Here is a 20,957-nt window from a genome sequence, read left to right on the forward strand (position 1 = left end):
ACCTTGAAAACCTTGTGTTATTGCAATTTATTTCCTGTAGGCATGAAGCAGCAGTAGCCATTAGTTTGAAAAAAAAATTGAACTTAGACGATGGGAAAGCAGTAGTTCTGTGAAAGGTCCGAAATGCATCCAAAATTTCAGTTGATCCCTTTTTCTAAAGTGGCTGCAATGTCATGCTGATGTATGCATTTGTCAAAAACTTGAAACAGAGGTCTCTCTACCTGCATAACTTACCTGGAAACTTAATAACTAACCTTTTTTAATCTGGCTTTTAACTCAGAGGGATTTAATGGTTTAGTCAAAGATTTTATGACTCCGCAATAGTTTATTTTTTTATTCAAATTGAATTGGCTTTAATAGATTTTTCTGACTTATATTCATTTTACTGTTTCACTCCATTGATTTTAATTATTTAGTTTAACTATTTTACTAAGATTATTTTTTACCTTTTTTATTTAAATCTAAATCTATCATTTTAAGTGTTTCTCTCTCTCTCTCTCTCTCTCTCTCTCTCTCTCTGTCTCTCTCTCTCTCTCTCTCTCTCTCTCTCTCTCTCTCTCTCTCTCTCTTTGTTGTTAAGCACCTTGAGTTACATACTTTTGTGTTTTGAAAAGTGCTAAATAATGTTGAGTTGCGTTTGAGGTGAGTTGCATGAATCTGGTTCTCCTGGAAAAACGTCTTGATGAAAAACCCCAGACAATCTGAGCAAGTCATCAACCCCGAAACATTCTCGCCGGGAGATAGAAGCCACCACAGATTGTCTGATAGAGGCGGTTTCGGATAAGCTGGTGGAGGGGGTGAGTAGATAAAAGGCGGATGGAAGAGTCTGCATAGGTGTTTGCAGATCGAGAGGACAGACAGGTGCGTCGAAGGTAAGAAACACTGCTGCAGCTGCTCAATTAGGCTGAGTGGATTCAGCTGTGCCAGAGGGACCATCGACAAACGGAATCTGTTGCCCAATTGAGCGATTCGTGTCTTTTTAATAGAATGTACGAGCCCATTATTGTTTGGAATTAAGATTTACAAAGTTTTCAAAACTGGTGGCAAGTTAGTGCTATTTGGCTTCTTTATTCAAAACACACTAAAACTACCGAATTAAATTAGCTGGTTGTGTACTATGTTTTTCTTTCCATGGCTATCTTTTTGCAGAATACTTGATTTGAATGCTCAGGTGTGTCTATAAAATATTTTTGCTACATTTTAGATGAAGTGGTTTGTTGCTGCCCTTGCTGTGTGCGCCCTAGTGCCCACTGTCCACAGTGCCTCGGACGCAGTTGGTAGGTATTTTAACCTGTTTTCCCTCTTTTTTAATTTTCTTTTTAATTTTACAATACATTCACATTTTTGTAATTATTGCAAAACTATTTTTTTCCCCACCTCCAGCGTGGTGTTATCATCTCCCGACTTGCAGTAAGTAATCCTCTTAATGTCATATTATCGTCACACATCTTCAGGGTGCTTCTCATCAGCAGCTGAAAATCTGCTCTCTGTTTTATAGATGACACTACCTGGCCAACCATTGCTACTCAGTTCTGTAATGGCACTCGACAGTCGCCCATTAACATCGTCGAGGCGGACGCTACAGGGGACTCTGCCCTGACCTCATTCACATTCACTAACTACGACAGCATCGATGGCATGACCAAGATCGAAAACACTGGGAAGACAGGTGTGAACAGAGACCTGCTGACATAAAGCCACATGTGTAGTGTGTACTGGGCCATTTATATCGGAAAATATGTGTAATAGTTTTTTTTTAAAGGTGTTGCCTCCAAGTTATTCATCTTTTTTTTTTTTGCCTGTTTTTCATCTTCTGTCATTTCCTCAACCCTCATCTAGTCAAAGTCGCCCTAAAGAGTGGTTTGACAGTCTCAGGAGGGAATTTGCCTGAGGCCTTTGACAGCCTGCAGTTCCACTTGCACTGGGGTAATGGTGTCGCTATCCCTGGCTCTGAGCACACTGTGAATGGCAAACGGTATCCTATGGAGGTAAATTGGACTGTTGTTAACTCATTAAGAGCCACAAATAGAAGTTGTCAATTTACTCTATGAAAAATATTCCTCCTTCTTTTACGCCATCAGTTGCACATCGTGAACAGCAAGTCATCCCTCAATGGGAACACTACTTTGGCTGTTGCAGACTCTCAAGGACTTGCTGCTCTTGGTTTCTTCATTGAGGTAAGAACAGATGTGTTCTAATTTTTCTTAAAACCTGAATACTCTTAGAATCACCTACCTCTCAAATCATTTTCAGGACTAACTCAGATTTCTTCTGTCTCACTAAAGTCAGAGCTAATTTGCAAATCAGGGCATGTGGCAGGGGTAGAAAAATGTAGTCCGACAGAGAGGGACATAAACACTGTAGTACATCAGGCTAAACTAGCTGCTCTTCAACCTCATTCATGACCTGCTGTACTGCTTCCGATTGAATGTCAGTGCGTGAGGGTTTGCAATGCATCTGCAGGATCCTTAATGCATCATTTAATGTTTTATCGAGTCAAAGTTTTTAAATTGGATATGTTTTTAACTCAAGTTTGTTTTTGTTTTTTTCTTGCCACAACCAAACTTGAACTGACCAAAACAATATGAATGTAACAGGAAATGACAGGGAATTCAACCAACCAACCTGCAAGCTGGCAGAACTTGACTTCCTACCTGGCCAGAATTCCTCACCAAGGTAAGAAGATGTGTCCTTTTTTTTCTTCACTGTTTTCGAAACCTGTCAGCTGCAGCCTCTTTAGGGCATTGTGGTTCTCCCCTCAGGTGACTCTGTTGCTATAGCACCTGGCTTTTCTTTGGATGATCTTCTGACTGGGGTGAATCGCACAAGTTATTACCGGTACCTTGGCTCTTTGACCACACCTAACTGCAATGAGGCCGTAGTTTGGACCGTGTTCAAGGATACGATCAAAGTCAGCAGAGACATTGTACGTATTTCTTTTTTGTCCTTCTGTGCCTTGTTAAACCCAGGCTGGTTGATTTTATAAGATTCTCTGACATTGCTTTGTGGTGCTAAGTGGTTCATTCTCTCATCTTCAGCTCAACCTTTTTGGCAAAACAGTGCGTGTAGGCAACAGCACTTCCGTTTTGATGGAGAATGTCTTCAGAAATGTCCAGTCCGCACAACCAGTCACCACACAGGTTGCCAGCTCTGCCTCCAAAACCTGCTACTCTTTGGGTCTGATGGCTCTGGGCCTTGCCCTGCGGGGGAATTAAAGCCAGATAAGGAGAATTTAGCTGCTTCCTTTTTTTTTTTTTTTTTTAATTATATATGATTTATCAGTTTTCTTGACATGAAGTATGCACTGAACTATTTATCAATAAAGCCCTCCATTCAGTCTGCAGGAAGTCTTTCCACATCCAGCAAACCTGAGCCTTAACGCCACATGAACTTTGCTGCTTTCCACTGTGGCTTTAAATATACATAACGTTATCATGAGGTAGTTATGAAACAAATGAAATGTGACGATGGCTGCAGCAATCTTAATTCAGTATGCTGTATTAATCCTGGGTTATAATAAGCTGTAAAGAATGATTTGTCCTAATCAGATTTTAAACTGTCATGCAATTACCTACATCTATGCTAACTTTTACTGTTGCTAGAATTTAGCTTTTCGTTACGTAGTTAGAAAGACTCGGGGACAGCTCATGTATGCTTTGAGAGGCAAAAGCTATATTCAGAAGGGGATGCACTTTAAGAAAACATGCATGATGCTCAAATGAAAATCTATGAAATGAAACTTGAGTGTGAAAATATTTAATATTGGCATGAGGGTTAGAAATCAGTGTCTACTGAAAGTTGTTACAGATATGATTGATTTTTTTGTGTGTATTTTTATTTTCTCTTATGATCTGATTGGTTGTCATCAGTGCAGAAACTCTTTGCAGATTAAATGTTTAACATAGCCAAATTCAAACACTCATTCAAACCGTGCTGCCTCTCTGTCGATGTAATGAAGAATTTACATGTCATTCAAAGAACACCATAAATTATTACAATTACCTGCATGACATTGCACCAATTGCACATGTAACTGAACTGTGACCTTTGAAATATTTCTATATTAAAATGATTTGGTGTCAATCTCACTCCTCTCCTGTCATCTTAGTGCAACTTTAAAAACGCAGACCGAAATACTTTCAAGAAGGTAAAATAGATTCTGGACAAAGCAGGAAACGGTAATTGAAGTTGCTGTGAAATGGTACAAGTACTCCTTATCATTCCTTCCTTATCAAACTTAAGCCAGACACTTGAGTTGTGGTGTTTCTTTTGACATGAAAACCTTATCAAAGAAGGTGTAGTTTCTTTCAGGGACTCCACTTTTGTTCTAAGTTGCATTGCTTCCTTATAAGTGACGCCTGTCACCATACAATTGTTTCTCTTTGTGATTTTACCCTTATCAAATAACACTTTGCTACTTGCACCCTCACTTTCCCACTTAAACAGAACAAATGCAACAGTATCACAATAATCTTGAGTAACTTGAATGTTTGAACTTGAAAGGAAGCATACTGTTTGAAAATAATCCAAAAACATAAAACAAAAATTTTAGCTTTCAGTAACTGAACATTTAAGTACATTTTCCAAATGTTCATATATCTCAGATTTCTTCTGTCTCACTAAAGTCAGAGCTACTAGTTTGCAAATCAGGACATTTGGCAGGGGAAGAAAAATTTGATCCGACAGAGAGGGACATAAAAACTTTTGTTTTTCAGGCTAAACTAGCTCTTCTTCCACCTCATTCATGACCTGCTGTACAACTTGTGATTGAATGACAGTGCGGGAGGGCTACTCCAAGCAGAGATTTCAATCAGAGGTCTAGTACTGCACATTGAGGACTTGAGTAGCATGTTCTCCCAGTAAAGATAACATGGTGCAAGTCATGAATGTGGATAATGAGATAGCATAGCAGAAACAAAGCGTCATGGAGGCACTGAGATCATGAGATAGTTTAAAATACAGCTTTAGATGGGGACAAAGATACCACACAAAAGCACAACATTTGAATGACAATGGTTTATAATAGTTCCTTAAATCTGTTCCTTTTGATGACTTCAAAACAACATACACCTTTAGAATATGTACATCTGGTCTTACCTACGTCACATGTAACAATTGAGTAAAAATGATCAGCAAAGTCAAATATTCACAAAAATAATTAGAAACCTTTCTGTTTGTTTGTAAGCTCCTATCTATGTAAAACAAGTGTAATAAAATCATCTAGTTTACACCTGCAGTTAATTTAAACTGGTAGTTTGAGGTTGCAGTCCAGATGCCAGTACATAAGCAGGGTTGCTGCACACGTTTAAAATCAAGTTTCAGGCTTTTTAAGAGGCTTGTGATAGAGAGATCCAGTTCAAGCTTTATGTTTCTGTTATATCAGAGTATAAGGCAAAGATTGAATGTAAGCTTTTTGATGATACTAGTCTGTAATTCAAAACCAGCTTGTGGGTTTTAATGTATCCTGAGTGGATAATGGTGTAATGGCCCTTTACTACCCTCCAGAAGATTGAGGAGATGGTAAAAAATATATATATAAAGAATTTTAAATCTAATTGAGCGTCTATTCTTAAATAAACACATTAGTTACAAGTACAACAGAGATCAGCGAGAGTAAGCTGCTTCTTACAAACGAAGATAATCCCTTTAAGTCACAGTGGCACTCCTTTGGTCTCTGAGGAATGACTGTAGTGGAGGCTGCAGGGCATCTGAGCCAATCCACTGCGATGGATTTTGGAGAGATTTCACCTTGGTTGAGTCCACCGTTCAACAGCACCCAGTAATGGTTGTCCTTGAAGAAGTAGGCATCTCCTAAAAACAGCAGAGGTGTCACTAATATTCCATGATTTTTTCATCACACTTTGAATGTAACATTGGTTTATATAGTAACAAAAATAAAACAGATATTTACTTCAGAATTGTAATTTTCTCAAATTTTCCACATCAGCGCCCCATCATGGCTGTAATAGTTGTTGTATTTTGAACTCAACATCTATTTGGCAGCTGTTCTCCTGACTTTAAGAGGCCAACCTAATCTAACGGCAGTCATTGTCCTCTGTCGTCTCAAATTTGTTATAATGTTGTGCAGTATCAGGTTTCCCAATCGTTTAAATGTGGGGTATCTTGCCGAAAGTTTTAATTTCACCACTTCCTGATTAAACAAAAACGTAAAATCCAAGGAGAGTGAAAAATCCACATGAACATGCAGGCAGTATTTCAAATCAAAACTACATATTTATTATCCTTTATATATACATCAAACCAGCTTACGTAAGCATTCAGTCAATTAGTTTTATAACTGTTAGCTAGCTAACTTTTTCTTTAGCTATCCTCTAGTCTATGCCATCTGTGGTAGTGATGTTAGCTTTGAGGTTACTGAAATTATAACTTAAGTCTATTGTTTATATGGCCTGGTGTCCAACTTGATGATAACTATCTGGTGACAATTGGCAATATGACAAAAAGCTAGTTATCTTACCATCTGCCTTTTTCCCTAAAGCGTATTCCAATAGCAGTTGTTGCTCGGAAGCAGTTAAATGTACTTGTTAGCTTCCAACATTTTTAGCTCAAAATAGTTTCCCCCCGGAAACTGTTGTCTTTTCAGTTACTAACAATTCAGTAAATAGTAAAATGCTTCTAAAAAGAAAATGTTAATTCTTTAATAACAATTCTTTGCTAGCTAGCTAACTAGCTAGAACTGTGTCAATTAAAAGCTGATGTGTTATCAGTTGTTTCTTGTGCTAATTACAGGTTGAGGTCTCAATGTATTTTAACTTCTGATTTCATTTTAGTCGCTAGTTTATTGGTCAGAGTTAATGCTAAAATATGTCAGTTTCTAACCTGAGCATGATGTCCGAAGGAAAATGGCCACCATATGTATGGAAAAGTGTGCCCCTAGTGGTCAAAAACTCTAAAAGGGCACTTTATAATTCTGTGGCAAAAAAAACATTTTCATTTGATTATTTATCCAACAGACGTTATAGATAAATTAGACATGTTAATTATTGGTGCATAAATCTGCCCTTTGTATTTACATGGTACAAAAGTAGTCATCGAGTAGACTTGAGACTGATTACTACTTATGTCGGTTAGTAAGATCTAATAATCCCATAGTAGATTCCTGACCTTGTAATTTTGACACATTAAGAATTCTTTCTATTGTTTTGACAACCCTTCACACCTTGCTTCAGTTGATACATGCCATCCTAAAAACGTCTACGCCCTAATTAACCTTCTCCATTGCTTTGTTTATTTATCTTGGGTGGCGTCAGTATCTCACCACATTTTTATGCCACTGAAAATGTTGTTACCTGCCCCCCAGCTGATGATGTCATCCATATCTGGGGGCACTCCTGCCCACAGGCTGTTGTCACGAGGATAACCCGGCTCCGGCTGCCTGGGGCCCTGTTCGCCTTTACGACTCTCATCAAACCTCCAAAACTCCCCACCACTGAACAGGTAGGTCTTGCCGTTGTGGGCCCAGACGAAGGCAGCATCCACCCTTTCCACGGACTTTCCATTTCTTGTCTTCATGCCCCATTCAGAGAGTGATCGAGGGTAACCTCTCATAGCCTGTCTATCCTTGAAGACCCAGTATTGAGCTCCTGGATGGACATGTAGGAGGGGATATTCCAGAGTTAATGTGTGAGCCAAGGTAAAGTTTGAAATGGTGCAATTGTTAATAAAAAATAAATAATCACACACAACTGAGGGTTCACTGCTGAAACAAGATTTTTTTTTTCAAGAAGTAAAAGATATAAACTGAGGAATGTGTGTTAAGGGGTATGAGTCTCTTATTTTATTTATTTATTTATTTACTGTTTGATAAAGTTCCTGAAATCTAAAAGTGAATCAAAGTATAGATATCGAACCAGAAAACAACTTTGGTAAAAGCGAAAGCTGGCTTTTCTAATACTCCTTGGGTCTGTTTTTTAAGGCATCAAACATTTTCTGTACTTTAGAACCAAAGAGAATTTTCTGGCATTAATTGTATTGAAGTATTACAAGTAAATGATTATTAAAATAATGTTAAACTGTCAACCACCTTGACTTTTTTCCCCAGTGTTTTTCCTTTCAGAGGCTGGGCATGGCTTCCAGGTACTGGCGCTCCCTGCACACACCTGGTACTCATCTACTAATCACTTGCAGCAGTGATTCAACCCTGATTCCTCTCATCAACATTGCCAGATTATTTCCGCGTTCAATGTGGTACAGTCAGCCTTTAGCTGTTGCTTTTTTTTGTGAAACTCTAGTACTTTTTGGCTATGTTCACACTGCAGGCAAAAGCGGACTAAATCTTTTTTAGAGGCAGTGTGAACACTCAAATCTGGCCCAAATCAGATTTTTTCAAATCAGATTTAGACCACTTCCATATGTAGTCCTGATTCAGATACAGATCTGATTTTTTCAATGCGACCTCAGTGTGAACGGCCAAGGCGGATTTGATGTGCATTTGATACTTTATTGTCACTTTAAAGCGACACATGTCCCAATTCTGCGCGGCGGTAGCCTTGCAAAAAATGGAGGATAGCAACGATCGAGCAAGTCAATGGAGGGACAGCAAGGTCTTGGACCTTGGCTCTCTTTTTTTTTATACTTGACCTCTTTTACACCTGGTCATTCATTCTCCAGCTCCCCCTGCACAAAAACTTTGTAACAAAGGCGAAAGTGCTGACTTCCTCCATGTTTACATTTGTGAAACAGCTGCATGTGACGTCATTGTTATTGTTCTTTTGAGCATGCGGGGCAGTTCGGAGCCGCAAACAGTTCACACTGGAATTAAATACAGGTCACATTACAGATGGTAATGTGAACAGGCAAACAGAAAATCGGTCTGAGCAAAAAATCAGAATTAAGCATTAAGCTTTGCAGTGTGAACGTAGCCTAGGAGTCCTCTTTATTATTTCTTTCCCTCTCTATTGCTTCCACAACTCTGCGTCCCTCGCCAGTCCATCTTGCCTTCCTCTCTTCTGTGCCTCTTCTACCCGCCTCAGTCACCTTCCACCTCAAGACAGACTCAACTAGCCTTTAATCTTGGTGGAAAATAATGCCCCATTTTAACACATGTTCTTATCTGTTGATCTGCTTCATTGTCCACAAGAAGTGTGTTAAAATATTGTAACATTGGAGGCCCCAGGGAAACACCAGTATCAGATGTGTTGTTCTAATTAGTTTTTTTGTATTTGTCACATTTAAATCAATCACTTTTCTCACTATGGTCATGTTGCTAAAATTTCAGTGTAAATGTCTGTTACGACAACATGCTGATACTTCCTTTTTACAAAACCAACACGAAGAATCACTATTCATTCTGACTCAGTTTTACCAGACTGAGACTCACCAAAGTCAAATTTAACCACGGGGTTCGTTCCTTACCAATAAAGAAGACAATGGTGCTGTCACTCTTCCTCTCATACACAGCATCGATCTTGTTTGTATCTGGTGGCAGACCCATCCAGAAGTTTTTGATCAAGGCCGGATAGAGGGACACCAAAGACCTGTCTTGCTGCGTCCTCCAAAATTGTGCCCCTCAACAAGAAAAGAGAAGAAACATAGCAGACAAAGTGTCACTTTATATATAGAAACAGTGCTTGAGATAGAGGGGAGCAAAATAAAAGAAGAAGCATATTCTCACATGATTTGGGAGATTTTAAGAAACTATTTAATTTTGATGCTTTTCTTCATCTATGATACTTTTCTTCTTACCTCTAAAAAAGAAGACCTCTCCCCGCACATTGACCACGGCATCAAAGCTTCCCTGACAGCGCTCATTGAAGGTGGGGTCAGAACTGGGACAGAAAAACTTGAAATTTTACATTTGTGAATGTAGTTTGAAAAAAAGTCACTAGAGGGTGCTGCAAGACTTAACACAGCTACACTGAGTGAGGATTGATCAGAGGGCTTTCATCCTCAACCACTGGTCTTAATTTGCTCTTCATCATTCCTTTACCCAGGAGGAAACTGAGTGCATGGGAGGCATACTCATAGTTTGGTAATGCATATGTTAAGGGGTTATAGTCTGGATTTGATTGTGTCCTCTGGCTCTACTCACTGCTGTGTTGGTCTGGGAGGAGGAGGACTGGGCAGGCGTGGGAGGTCAGGATCAACACCACCTGGTGGCCCGCCACCCTTCACACCTACAACAGTAGTGACAGCAGACAACATTAAAGAGGCTGTGAAAGCTGATAACAGCACAGGAAAAATTGTGCAAGCAACCAACATTCTTCTCAGAAGAAGCCCAGGGGTTTGACACACAGGATGCACACTCTTTATTTTGAACATATGGAAGGTAGCTGTGGAGCCTGTGTGCACCTTGTGGAATCTTGATTAATATCCTCTATTATAATCATGCATTTTCCTTAAATATAATCATGTTTTTCTTATTATGCTCATGCATTCTTCTTTTAACAATTATATTCTATGTTTTCCATTTTATATGTTTTATTGAAGAAAACAGCAAATAGTAAGGCATAAGGCCAGAGATCTGTGCAGATCTCTGAATAAAAGGTGAGACTGAGGTCAGAGCCCCAGCTTCTGCAAGATTCAATGTAGGTTCAGCTCGGAGGTGGTAAATTCATCTATTTATAAGTTGTTTTGCAAAGACCGAGAACAAACCCTAGCCTCATATTGCAGTTGAATGTAAGCGAAGGGGATTTTTGGTAACTATGCCAAACGCTGTATTAGATAAAAGAGCCGACGTACGCTTTTAAGAATTGTAGATATGTGCTTTTGATAACCACAAATGTCGTAAGATGAATAGGATATGTGCAGAAGTGTGCTTTTTGTAAACCACTAGACTGAGGTAATGTCTCTGTTGTTTCCAGGGTACGATGTTCACCTGACAAGACCCTTTGCTCACCCTTGATTGCAACTCACCCACACCTGTTGACCCCCCCCCCCTTCTCCCCCTCCCTTTGTTCTTCCTTACGTACGAACAACTGTATTAAGGTCACACGCACACGTTTCCCCCCTCCCTTTTTCCTCCCTTATGTTTGAGGAACTATAAAGTATTGAGCATCTCTGTCATCTAGCAGAAAACTTCAGATGCTCTTGAGTATGCTGTAACTTCTCTCTCATGCTGCATGAATAAACTTTGTGTGTAAACTTTGATACTGAGTTCAAAGCCTCATTTCTGGTCACTGCTCCGCTGGACGATCGCCTCATGGCTGGGTCACCCCACCACAACCTTTACACACTTTAGTGCTCAGTATCAAATTAATTTATGTCAGGGAGGTTTGTGCCCTTTGAGTGCATTTCCATGGCTTTTTATGTTTTATATAATGGAGTGTCTTATTAAGATAAAGCGTCACAAAAAAAAAAAAGTAACATTTCACGCCCACTTCCCAGTTTCTTAGGGAAATTACAACATAGCCCAACACAAAAAACAGTGATGGTGTTGACATGTTAAAAATGAGAGACCAAACAGGAACGATCAGGAATGATTCTAGCCTTGTAAGTTTCCCCTAATTGGAATGTTGGTCAGTCTGGTGTTTGATTGCCTAACCTTTGGTCCCAATAAATGCCTTAAGAACTATTGAATGGGTGGCAATGAAATCTTGCAAAGACATTCGTGGTTTCTACAGGTTAGGTGAGTGATCCCATGCCTTTCCTCTAGTGCAATCGTAAGGTTAAAATTGGTTTTATCTAATATTCTTGTTTGTGACCATAGACTGTATATATTACATAGTTGGTGGACAGAGCAATAGCTGACATCAGCGACTGGATTGTTAACTTGTGGACCAAAGTTTGGCATACTGGCCTGAACTAAATCTTTTTTGGGGGGGTGTAGGGGTCAGGAGTAGACCATATTGTGACAAACTGGTGGACACAACAAAATTCAACTTAAGTTAGCTAGGGGGAAACCAGACAGACAACACACAGCACCAAGATTTTAATTTCAAGACCCAGAGAACGCCAAGATGCATAAAGACTGTGATTGAAAATCAGAGTAATTTCACCAAATATTGATTTCTGAACTCCCCCTGAGTAAAAACATTCATATTGTGTTGTTTAAAATGAATATGAACTTGTTTTCTTTGCATCACTTGAGGTCTGAAATCACTGCATCTTTTTTATTATTTTGTCAATTTTTTGGGTCATTTTCTGTAAATAAATGCTCTAAATGATAACATTTTTATTTTGAATTTGGGTGAAATGTTACCAGTAGTTTATATAATAAAACAGGATAGTTTATTTTACTCAAACACATACCTATAAGTAGTAACTGATAATTTTGAAGTGGTCTCTTAATTTTTTCCAGAGCTGTTTATTAAAAGCAACTCTGAAGGTGCCATGAGCTATGGAGACCAAAACTACAGTTTGTGTTTTGCTGGTGACAAGTTTGAATCACTGAGTTTTTGAAAGGGGCTCCAGAGGGATTGACCCACTTTTGTAGCCTGCCTCAAGTGGCCGTTCTAGGAACTGTGGTTTTAGCACTTATGACTGCTTCATATTCAGTTTTTGTCCATTGACAAAATGGATTTAAGTTTTATACAGTTTTTGTCCACTGACTGTATAAAACTTAAATCCAATCTCTGATGTCACACAGTGCTTTCTGAAGAGCCAGTTTTAAATACACCAACTATGTTGGCCGCCATATTGGAGACGCTCAACTAAAGGCTGGCTGTTTTAGAAACGGCCTACTACATACTACCTACTAATGCAGTAGGCAGTAGGTATTGCCTACTACATACTGCGTTTGAATTTAGTCTGTAGTATGACTGTTCTGTTCGATCTGTGTTGCAGTACGCTGGGCCAGATGTCACTGAATTTCCGGTTTCAGAAAGCAGAAGTAAACAACCACACTGAAAGCAAAACTGCTTCTTTAGCATCCATTTATGATTTTAAAAGTTACGAGGTGGTTTATATGCAATTTAATAATTTTCACAGCACCTAAAAACAGAGTCCCCCCCTTCAAAAAAGAAGAGAAAAGAAAAAGCGGAACCAGCGCTGTGCATTGTGGGAAACAGTATGCGAGGCAGTCTGGTGCGATGCATTCTGAGAAATTTTCCCGAATCAGTAGACATCCGGGGAGTTTTGGCTTATTGCAGATTTTGCTCTTGTTCACATACTACTTACTACATACAGAATTTTGGCCAAATCAGTACGTACTGCTAGTATAGTAGGTTTCGAAAACATCATCTGTTTTTGAAACCGCCTGCTAAATACTACCCACAAAAGTAGTATGCAGTACGTAGTTCATACTACATACTGCGTTTGAAGGTAGTATGTAGAATGACTGTTCTGTTGGATCTGTTTTGCAGTATGCTGGGTCAGGCTTGCTTTCTGTTTTTTTGTACAACAGGTGAAATTCCAAGACAGAACTTCCATTAGCAAAGATATGACAATAAAGAGGCAATAATAGGTAAGAAACCCTCTAAAACATTTGTCAGCAAAAATAAAGATGTAATGTCAGACAAAGAAACATGACAAGATCATACATCAACACATTCTGTCAATGAAAAACACAAAATAACATGTATTTGCTCACTCACCATACAGCTGCTGGATGGCTCGCTTGTCGTCCAGGTCCAGCTGGTAGCCGTTGATGTCACCCACAGGGCCCTGGTAGTACGGCCTCATGATGGACGGATCAGAGGAGGAATGGGACAGGCCAAGTGCATGGCCAAACTCGTGCACTGCAACTGTGAACAAGTCTGTGCTGCCGTCATTACCTGAGGTAGTGTGAAGGAAACATGTTAGCCTACTGGATCACATGAGCAGCATGTAATTGAGGGTTTGATGTGGCCAGGTATGGTTATATTTTAGTTGCTGGTGGACAGATTATATCATAATAACAGGATTTAACGCCATTTGTTGTATTCCTCATGGTTTCAAACAGGTAAATACCTCCATAGCTCCAGATCTCATGATCATCAAAGTGAGTGTCACCAGCTATTTCATCCCCGGTGGGAAAGAAAGCGTGGGCCAGGGTGCCACCCTGCCCGTCAAAAGGGTACCCATCGTTGTGCAGCAAGCTGGAAAAAGACACTCTGATGTCCCCTCCAGGCCCCCTGCTGTTAGCAGCAAGTCGACGGAATCTCAAGGGGGCAGCGTCGCTCCAGGCTTTGAAGGCGTGAGTCAGGATGCTGTCCACTGTACCGCTAGTCAGGCTTGGTGATTGAGAGGGCGATGGGTAGCTGTGGACGCTGCCGACACAGACAAGAATAGATTTGATTCAGTCATTATCAAAACCTGTTCATTGTTTGTTGTTTAGATTCTTTGTTTGTTTATATCCTGCTATCAAAATATCTGCGACTATTGCAATAATTATAGCTTTTCTTCTTTCTCACAGAACTCTGAACTAAAAAAAAAAATCATCAGTAAACCACATTGCAGCAGATCATGACGTGTTCCTGTCATTACTCAGAGCTGTAGTGTGAGACTAAATCCCACATCGAAAAAATACCGTTGCCCGTTTTTTGCCACACCAAACTTTTATGAGTCTGCAGAAAAAAAAGTTATCAAGTAAACGAACACTTTAGATCCAGGTATATTTCAAGATACTACTTTGGTTTCAAACACAGAAATTAGACTTATCAAATGTAAAGTTGACACAGAGCTTGGATGTGTCCACTGCTACTGTGTCAGAAACTATAAATTCAAACAGTTGGTATGTGCATTTGTTACTAGTATTTGTTGAGGAAAACTATTAGAGTAAAATTCAGATTTTCAGTTTTCAGTTTAAAAAAAAAAAGAAGTAAAATCAACATCAAAACATAACTAAGCTAATGTGACTTTATAAAAAATAGAACAAATACTTCTGAGGAAAACCAGAGCCTTGACATAATTAGATCTATGATTCATACAGTCAAGTGAGAAAGCCACAATGAAGCTTAACAGGAAACACACCTCCATGTGATGTCTGTCTTATGCCACTTAAGGCCTGACAGAGCGTATCTCTTCCTCCGCCTCCTCCTCTTCCTCTTCAGCATGTCCTCACCCCCAACGATATCAGGCAGAGAGCATCGTGGTGTGGACATGAGTTTGAAGGTTTCACTGTCTGGAAGTTAGGTTGTTCACACAGTTTAAAGCTAAAGAACGTGAAGCTGGAGACATCTTATGAAATCTAAAAAGCCAAGTTGGAAGTTTGTTACCAAGCACCCCTGTTTCTGGGACCCCGCCGAATCTCTGCATTACACGAATGGCCTTCTCGATCCCCTCTTTGGTCTGTAGTTTACTTGTGCGGGGGTCGGGAGGGGGAAGGTAGCCATATCTGCTCAACCAATCCTGCACAGAAAAAAAGGAACAAGAAGTTTTTTGTTTGTCTGTGGTTTGGTAGTCTGTGGTTTCCAAACAATGATCATTACAACACATCTTTAAAAGAGAAACATTTCAAACACATTTTCCCATTGAGGTGACATGCTAGGGACCTTAAATAATGTTTCCGAAGAGGTGCTTTAAGGTGACGTACAAACTGAACATTAACAGGACATAAAAACACCCTCGTCGTAAACCCACACCGGTGATGGAAGTGCTGCTATTAAACATTCCCCAAAAGACTTCAGAGGGAGGTTAACTCAGGTAAAGCAGCTTTACAAAGAAGACATTTAGGACCACTGACATGGCCCTTGGTTGGTCGTATTTGAAAGTGTTTCATAGAATTTAGGGAGACCATACCTGATGATCACTTTACATTAGAAATATGATATGTTTGTTGCTATGAGGGTGGTTACATACGTTTCGCTATAAGATACATGATAGAGTTAAGACAGCATTTAAGGTGGTGTACAGAACATTCTTTACTTTGCTTTAGATGAACATTATGTTGTTGTTTTTTTAAGCTAACAGCATCACATTAAGGCCTTTAAAGAAGTGAAGAGATTGTTCTCATTTGATCCTTTGTAGAATAAGGAGAGTTTTTGTTTTCTTCAGGACCTTTTAAGTGGAAAAACATCACAGAAAGTCCAGGGGTCTCATTTATAAAAGAGTGCGAAGAAACCCTACTAAAAGAGTACGTACCCCGAAAACCCGGAAATGGCGTGCGTCAAAAATAATTCTGATTTATAAAACCGTTCGCACGCAAACTTTACGCAATGTTCCGTTTATAAATCACAAACCACCTGGAGATATGCGCGTGTAGATCAGCCCCGTATTCCGCCCTTTTCACGCCCACATTCAACCATATACGGTCAATGCAAAGCACGTTATGAATGAAGATGCATACAAATGAGCCGGAAGATCAAAGGTTCTAACGGTGAATCACGGCAACAACAGAGAGGAAGACGGAGAAAATAAAGTTACTGACACACAAATCGTGGTCCCCGTGAATGAAGCGGAGGTCAGAGAGCACGCATTGTTTGTTTCTTTCTGCAGGAGTGACACAAAAGAAATAAAAACAAAATAAAAATATCGAGTCACTCCACGTCGCTGCAGTGTGTATCCATCATTCATCATTACGCACATGTCTCACTGCAGTGTTTCATGTTTACAGGACACAGAGTTTTTATTTCACATTACAGAGAGCTCACGTCATTCAGAGATCTCCTCTCTGATATTATCTGACAGAAGTTTGATCCGTGAATATAAGTTTTAATGTGCTGGTTTCATCACGGGCAGCTTGGTCTGGGCTCTGACTGATTATGATAATATGTAAGATAATAACTGTGAGAACCGGGCATGGCTTTACTTCCACACTTTTCTCATTAACACAGTAAACACATGCAGGTGATGAAGATGTGATCAGTGTGTGAGGCAGCCGGGGCCGTGTCTGTGCGCTCCGTGTGCATCGTACAGCAGTCTTTATTTAAAGTATAACTACACGTAGTGACCTCGCACAGCGTTAGAAACATTGAAAACATGACTGTCACTTTGCTCCGCGGCTGATTTACATCTTCTGATGTAACTTTGGTTTTTACCTCCCGACGAACACGTTAGGATACGGCCCGTGTGTTTCCTCTACACCTCAGAGGAATGTAAAGGTGAGGCAAAGCTGATGAAATATTTGATGAACTTTAAGACAAGCTTTTATCTTTTAATGACAGCTTATTGGAAACGACTCACAACAAACACACGTTCAAATAGAATATGCATATTTTAGTGATGATGGTGACGCGGGTCTGTTAATATGTTCTTATTCCATGAATGAAATGTGTAAAAGGCATCAAAATATAATCTGACTTCAGTTCTCCCTCTCACCAACTGCGTCGCCAATTTCCCCCTGCCTCTAAAATGTACGTACGCCTGGGTCAGAGTTTGCTTACCGGTCGTCACATTTTTACTCAAGTTTGTTTTTTATAAATCACAAACTTGGCGTGAAAACTGGCGTACGTCAGTTTCAGGCCCCGTTTTGTGAGTAAGCAACCTTTATAAATGAGACCCCAGAACAGTACTTTCAGCACATTTTCAAGAGACATTCAGCAAATTGTGTGTGAATAAAGAATACATGGGGTAGCTCATCGTGTTGAAAGTGTACCATGTGCTGAGGACCTCGAGCGGGTTACACACAAGATTATCATGGTGATTTTCATTCTCCCTTCTGATAAAAGTCGGCAAAAGACTGACTGATAGCTTTAAAGATTATCTTGCGAGGTTTTCCCGAGGTGTGAGGTATGTAAGAGTGATTTTATATCCCACAACCTGCTCATAAAAAGATCATGGCCACTCTGATAGCCTGAGGATAGACGAGCACAAACTCTGTGGATCGTCACGTGAATAAAACGATAACCAGCCAGACCGTGTGCAGAACAAAGAAGGAGGCACAACAAACACAGACATGGTAACTATAGTTAAAGAATGTTACATGGATATCAGAAATGAGGACCAACTCATTGAATTGTGGCAACAACACCAGCGTATACCACAGGTCCTGACAACATAGCCTACTATAATTACAGTGACAAAGAGAGGAGCTAAACAGAAATAGCTACAGAAGTGGATGTACTAGGTAGCTAAACGGCATCAACTTTTAACTTGACAACCATCTTCTCGTCCACTATGGCCGATTAAGCCACAGGAGATTTTGTGAGAATTATAGTTTTGAGAGACAGGACCATAGACTATGCAGAATAGCCAATGTGTAGGCGTTTTTCCACCGCAGGAACTTTACCCTGGAACTAGGGACTTTAACCCTGAACTGCGTGCGTTTCGACCGGAGGAACCAGGGTCTAAATTTAGTTCAGGGGAAGATAATCTCCCCCCTGAAAAGCCCCTGATTGGGAGGTAGTACTTTTCATAGGTCCTGAGACTTTCAGTGGAACGTAACTGTGTTTGTAGAGTTTACAGAGTTGTTGAAACATAGAGGGAGTTCCTGGGAATCCACACTAGTTTAGTTTTTTTTATTAAGATTTCAAAACATTATTTAATTATTTATTTTTTTCTCAATCCGTCACTGGCCTAATTTGCACAATCTACCCAGGACTTCAGCCCGCGGTCGAAACGCAGACAACAATGGGGGCACAGAAACCTTTTAGTTCAAGGGAAAGTAGTTCTGGGGGCTAAAAGACCACGGAACTCTTGGTTGAAATGCACCTTATAATGCCCCTTCACATTCTAAGCAACTCAACAGTGTGACCTTACATGTTTCCTTCAATAAAGCATCCTTAATACCAGGATGGGCATTATCAAGTTGTTCTTGGGATGCACAATTTTTAGCTAGGTACATCTTTCAGTGGTGAACTACTTTATTGGAATCAATGATATCACTATCATCGATCTCTAACATGAGTCAATTTAAACATTTCCTGCATGGTGATGTCATGGTGGCTATTTGATGCTTCACATGCTACTTTAGATCACAAAATGTTCTTATACTGCAGTGTGTCAGCCTCTTAAGAATAACTGGATATAGGACACACTGCAGGTGAAATAAGCTGCTGAATATGATGTGGTATTTTTCCTGTTGAGCATTTATCTCTGTCACAACCAGCAGATATCTGTTGCTTCAAAGTGATGTTTAAACTCTGCCCTTCCGCAAGCACTTCCTCCACCATTATGCTGCTGAAGGTGAAGGTGTTGGCTCACTATCTGTCTTTCGGTGGTTTTGAAACCACAAAAAAAAACACATCTGGTTGTGATATTTCAGGAGATTTTTTTTGCAATTTTAAAGCAATTCCTCTGATATTTAGCCTACTTTGGACAACCTGAGTTTAATTTCATCTCCTGGAAGACTACCACTCCACTTCAGTTTGCATACATGTGCCCCAGCAGCACCAAACAGGATGTAGGGCAAAAGCAAAGTCATCTGTAGAGGCAGAAATGAAACCCACACATTCCCACACATTTGTCACTACTACACTCATACACACATGGATTTTGCAAAATAAGCTTGAACTGTATATTTTTTGAGGAAGTGTGAGATTTGGCAACAGATGTCAAGATGTTTGCAAAGTGGGTTGCAATGATTGATCACTGACAACTTCCCCTCTGACTGGTCATGTGTTGAAGTCATTGTTTTTGTGAATCTTTACATAGATATATTTTCTTTTGTTCTGAATCTCATGAGTCATATGGACATCAACTCATGTGCACCAGCCTCATGTGCAATATACAGTATCATGTGTTTGTCATCAGTTGGGGAACACTTGATGGGACATTGGAACAAAGATGGGAAAATAGAAGCTTAGATTTAAATTCAGGACCACTTGCAGGTAAATATTTCTAATTATTCCACCCACAGCCTGCTAATAGTCTGAATACATCTCTTGTATACATATTCGGTATAGAACTGACAACTGTATGTGTAATATGCTATTTTTGCACAGAAATAATGAACTTAGTCAGACATATATCTCCCAATATATATTTCACCCAGTAATTCATGTACTCTGGCCCAAAGTGAATGATCTGAACATTAAAGAATTATTAGAATAAAATCTAAATCAAAGAGCGTATAAAACAAATAAAACAATCGCAGTGAACGACATTTTCCAACTTTTGTACACTTACCACGGCTCTACTGTACTGGTCATTTGCTGATGGCGCTGCTGATGAGCTTCCCATTAAGGTCAAAACCAGCGACAGTAGAAGACCCAAATCCATCCCAGTCACTGCAAAGAGAAAACTCTCCATCATCATCTCAATATTGATGATAATACAAAGGACACAAATACATTTCTCACTTCTTACTCCATGAAAGCATCCCAAAGACAAGACAAGTGGAACAGAGCTCACCGTTGTTTCTCCTCTAGAGCTTCAGTCTCTCTCTTGAGACTAGGTTGGGCTGATCGATCAGTTAACTCTCTCTCTCTCTCTCTCTCTCTCTCTCTCTCTCTCTCTCTCTCTCTCTCTCTCTCTCTCTCTCTCTCTCTCCCTCCTCCCCCCTCACAGCTGACAGTCTTCATCCGGCTACACTGTGTCATACAGAGTCTTAACCAGCAGAGGTTGCACTTGCAGGAAAAGCAATCACATTTAACATTTGATCAGCGCACTCTATTATCAAGAGTTTTGATGTAGATATCCAAACAGCACAAGTATAACTCCAAACTGTATTGTCATTGTTATCAAAGATATTAAAACATGTGTTTTTGCATTACAATATATCTAATACTTCATTTATCCTGGTTAATATTGAACCAAAGATTTCTTGGAATTCTGAAAAATTGAGGTGACCTTTTAACATTTATTAGCTGAAAATGTATCATTTTCATTATTCTGCTATAGAATTCTTCTTAAGAAAGACTCCCATTTCAGATCTCTATTATCCAATTGTTATGTCACGTAATGTTGATTTCCAATATCAAAATGTATTCAAAATGAATAAATTCAAAATAAGGTTAATTTTGATTTCCAAAAAACATTGCCACTGGTCATCACAGAGATGAATATTTTTCACTGTAGTTTAATGCAATTCACAGATGCACATATTGAAGATATCAGTTAGATAATATTTCATTTTTTAAACCTTTGGACTATGGATATCTCAAATAGGAATGAATTAAAATATTATGTCTGGATAGAAAGAATGATGTTGTGGAATTACAGAAACATCCAGTCTTTCTATTAAATGTTAAAATACCTGC

The 20,957-nt window shown here is 39.5% G+C and overlaps 2 protein-coding genes across 7 annotated transcripts; one reads left to right on the top strand and one right to left on the bottom strand.

The window, feature by feature from the left end:
• The first annotated feature begins 770 nt into the window (after positions 1 to 770).
• On the top strand, positions 771 to 4,088 carry ca15b (carbonic anhydrase XVb). 4 transcript variants are annotated; one of them, XM_034707614.1, is made up of 9 exons: positions 771 to 872; positions 1,205 to 1,277; positions 1,384 to 1,410; positions 1,499 to 1,669; positions 1,840 to 1,988; positions 2,082 to 2,177; positions 2,598 to 2,676; positions 2,763 to 2,926; positions 3,039 to 4,088. In XM_034707614.1, the coding sequence occupies exons 2-9, from the start codon at positions 1,205 to 1,207 to the stop codon at positions 3,213 to 3,215; spliced, it is 936 nt and encodes a 311-aa protein (XP_034563505.1). In that variant the 5' UTR covers positions 771 to 872; the 3' UTR covers positions 3,216 to 4,088. The 4 variants fall into 4 exon arrangements, with proteins under 4 accessions (XP_034563505.1, XP_034563507.1, XP_034563506.1 ...); XM_034707616.1 differs by lacking the exon at positions 771 to 872 and adding an exon at positions 873 to 989; XM_034707615.1 differs by lacking the exon at positions 771 to 872 and adding an exon at positions 922 to 1,047.
• Positions 4,089 to 4,947: 859 nt separating this feature from the next.
• mmp25b (matrix metallopeptidase 25b) lies at positions 4,948 to 20,178 on the bottom strand. Of its 3 annotated transcripts, XM_034707611.1 has the most exons (11): positions 20,110 to 20,178; positions 19,885 to 19,985; positions 15,096 to 15,228; positions 14,851 to 15,001; positions 13,849 to 14,147; positions 13,494 to 13,673; positions 10,052 to 10,136; positions 9,706 to 9,788; positions 9,376 to 9,528; positions 7,311 to 7,604; positions 4,948 to 5,811 (listed from the first exon to the last, which is right to left on the bottom strand). In XM_034707611.1, exons 2-11 carry the CDS (start codon positions 19,975 to 19,977, stop codon positions 5,570 to 5,572), a joined length of 1,713 nt encoding a protein of 570 aa, XP_034563502.1. In that variant the 5' UTR covers positions 19,978 to 19,985; positions 20,110 to 20,178; the 3' UTR covers positions 4,948 to 5,569. The 3 variants fall into 3 exon arrangements, with proteins under 3 accessions (XP_034563502.1, XP_034563503.1, XP_034563504.1); XM_034707612.1 differs by lacking the exons at positions 19,885 to 19,985; positions 20,110 to 20,178 and adding an exon at positions 15,961 to 16,011; XM_034707613.1 differs by lacking the exons at positions 19,885 to 19,985; positions 20,110 to 20,178 and adding an exon at positions 15,877 to 15,895.
• Positions 20,179 to 20,957: the final 779 nt, after the last annotated feature.

This window comes from Notolabrus celidotus, chromosome 18, assembly GCF_009762535.1.
Source record: "Notolabrus celidotus isolate fNotCel1 chromosome 18, fNotCel1.pri, whole genome shotgun sequence".
Classification (NCBI taxonomy): Eukaryota; Metazoa; Chordata; class Actinopteri; order Labriformes; family Labridae; genus Notolabrus; species Notolabrus celidotus.

Excerpts from the sequence above, each read along its gene's own strand:
- ca15b (XM_034707614.1), top strand. The coding sequence starts at position 1,205 with ATGAAGTGGTTTGTTGCTGCCCTTGCTGTGTGCGCCCTAGTGCCCACT. Across the intron at positions 1,278-1,383 it reads CAGTGCCTCGGACGCAGTTG|CGTGGTGTTATCATCTCCCG; the intron begins GTAGGTATTTTA and ends CCCCACCTCCAG. Across the intron at positions 2,677-2,762 it reads GGCCAGAATTCCTCACCAAG|GTGACTCTGTTGCTATAGCA; the intron begins GTAAGAAGATGT and ends TTCTCCCCTCAG.
- mmp25b (XM_034707611.1), bottom strand. The coding sequence starts at position 19,977 with ATGGATTTGGGTCTTCTACTGTCGCTGGTTTTGACCTTAATGGGAAGC. Across the intron at positions 15,002-15,095 it reads CCCAGAAACAGGGGTGCTTG|ACAGTGAAACCTTCAAACTC; the intron begins GTAACAAACTTC and ends CCTAACTTCCAG. Across the intron at positions 10,137-13,493 it reads AGCCATCCAGCAGCTGTATG|GTGTGAAGGGTGGCGGGCCA; the intron begins GTGAGTGAGCAA and ends CTACTGTTGTAG.